The 2500-nt window shown below is 45.8% G+C and overlaps 1 protein-coding gene across 1 annotated transcript in view; it reads left to right on the plus strand.

The window, feature by feature from the left end:
- Positions 1-220: 220 nt before the first annotated feature.
- Positions 221-2500, plus strand: part of LOC135113593 (septin-7-like) — an 80492-nt gene continuing 78212 nt past the window's right edge. Inside the window, exon 1 of the mRNA XM_064028894.1 lies at positions 221-1308. Coding sequence (XP_063884964.1) covers positions 1084-1308 — 225 coding nt within the window. The 5' untranslated portion in view covers positions 221-1083. The remainder of the gene's footprint in view (positions 1309-2500) is intronic.

The raw sequence follows: 2500 nt of genomic DNA on the forward strand, positions 1-2500 counted from the left end.
TTTCATCGTGGACGTAACCTAAATATTCCCAACAATGCGGGGCCGAGAGACGAGGAGGAGGAGGAGGAGGAGGAGAGAAAGGGAGGAGGGAAGGAGAGCGAGAGAAAGAGAGGAAAATTGTGTAATACCTCTCCCCTCCCTCTCCCTCCACACCCTCTCTCTCTCTCTCTCTCTCTCTCTCTCTGCAGAACACTCACAGAGGCCCTAGGAATAGCACTGCAGTAACACACGATCTCTTGCAGAAAAGGAGAAAAAAAAATACATTGCCATCACAAACGGAAACAAACAGCAGAGACTGATAGAGAGATAAAAAAAAAAAAAAAAAAACACCAGAGAGACATTAGTGGTGGTCGAGACGTGGCTTTCTCTTTGGCCATGGGGTACGAGAGTGGTCTGAGAATCGTCTGACCCTGGCCCTGTTGCGTGTGTTACTCCCCTAAGCTGTATATGGCATCGAGGCGGCCGTAAAGGAAGATGTACGGGAAAGACGCTCTATAGTAGCAATCATTTCGCGAGGATCGGACCATGCGAGTACGGTTTATTAAGAACTGTATGTCTCCGGGGCTGTGAAAGGTGTTACGGGACGGTGAATTGCGTTTGTGACTCCTCTGAAACTTGGTGAGGTGTGTATGTGTGCTTAGAAACGTGTGGGACGCTATATAAACGCCTTGAAATGCTGTGACGCTTACTGAAGGTCAAATAAATGGAACTCGTGAAAGGACTCCATTGAATTCTGTCGCTACAAGCCTTTTAAGATTACAAGACTTGAAGATTATATTAAAAAGGTACACAAAGCAATCTTAAAAGTTCAGTACAGTTCGCAAAATACTTAGGACTCGTGTGAGACTCGCTTAGGTAGCACGTGTGTCCCTCAAAACCCTTCAAACATCCCTAAACCCAAGGAAACACTTTCTCATGCCCTTGACAGTGTGCTAAGCTTTCCCTAACGTGCCCCTGAGACCCCGAACAGCTATCCCGAGGGGTCCTGCTGCCTCAGAGGGAGTAGAGGGGGAGACAGACCCCTCAAAGACACAGCTAAGACTTAACTTGACCGTGGCTTGTTTTTCCTCCCTCTCCTTCACCATGACGGATGCTGCCCCCGCGCCCCTCACCCTGGCCACACCCCCCGCTGCTGATGGTGGCGCTGGTGTTCTCCCCCTGCCCCCGACGCCCCCCGACTCCGCCTCTGATATGACCCTGCTCACCTCCACCACGTCCTCCACCTCCTCCACCACCTCCTCCTCCAACAACAACAACGATGACAACAACAACACGGACACCACGCCGCCTGGCTCTCCGAAATCAGCTGTGAGTATTGTGATGTTATTTTTGTTGCTAGAGTTGTATATGAATAGTACATGTATTAGCATTCATGAAGGGAAAATAACACGATTGCAGTGATCAAAGAAAACGTGTAAATTTGGAGCAAGAAGGGCACAGTTTAAAAGGAAGTTTTGGGGCAAGAAGGGCACAGATTTAAAAAAAAAATGGGGGCAAGAAGGGCACAGTTTGGAAGGAAGTTCTGGGCAAGAAAGGCACAGGTTTGAGGGAGATTTTGGGGCAAGAAGGGCACAGATTAGAGGGAAACATTAGGGCAAGAAGAGAACAAATTTGAGGAACATTCGGGGGAAGAAGGGTACAAATTTGAAGGACTAGAAGTAAACAGCTGGGAAGGAAATCTTTAACGGAAGGGCATTGCAGGAAATCCTCATGCCGTCTCCGTTCTGCTTTTCTGTTATTTCCTGGCTGATATATTGTGATTGACGACATTTTTAAAACTTTATGTTACTGAGAGTTGTCGTGGCCGATATGACATTACCTGGTGATCGTTTCTCTTGCTAAACCAAACCTCATCATCGTGAAAAGCTAAACAAACAAGCTAAAATGACTCTTGATATTAATAATGTTTGCTGGCAGTTTTAATTTTGAGAGACGTTGCTGTAATGACCCAAGAGAATAGGTGTCTGTGTGTGTGTGTGTGTGTGTGTGTGTGTGTGAATGGCTTATGGTCACTTGCGTCATTCACTGTCCTCATTATCACCACCCGCCTGAGTACTGCATGTCTCCACGTGTTTACCTGATCAGCTGATGGGATGGGGTGTCACGTGCTCTGTTTGTCACGTCCGGTTGTTGAACGGTAGAGAGGAATGCCCCTTGTGTATGTATGTGTGTGTGTGTGTGTGTGTGTGTGTGTCAGTATGTATGTCTCTACTTTACATAAACCACTGTACGACATTATTTATTTTTTGCATAAACTCTTAGATGTTAAACACTTATTATTATTTTTTTCTACATTACTGGGTATATTATTAGTGTCTGCAGGTAATTAAAGGTGTTAATGTCCCTTCTCCGCGTGTCTTCTCTCCCTCTCTCTCTCCCTCTCTCTCTCCCTCAAGGTATAAAAGTCATCCAAGACAACAAGACAGGAAAACAATAATTAGTATCTTATTAGGAAAATTATTAGATCTTCCTGTGTCACCCTCTTACACACACACACACA

The sequence above is a fragment of the Scylla paramamosain genome, chromosome 26, assembly GCF_035594125.1.
Source record: "Scylla paramamosain isolate STU-SP2022 chromosome 26, ASM3559412v1, whole genome shotgun sequence".
NCBI classification, from domain to species: domain Eukaryota; kingdom Metazoa; phylum Arthropoda; class Malacostraca; order Decapoda; family Portunidae; genus Scylla; species Scylla paramamosain.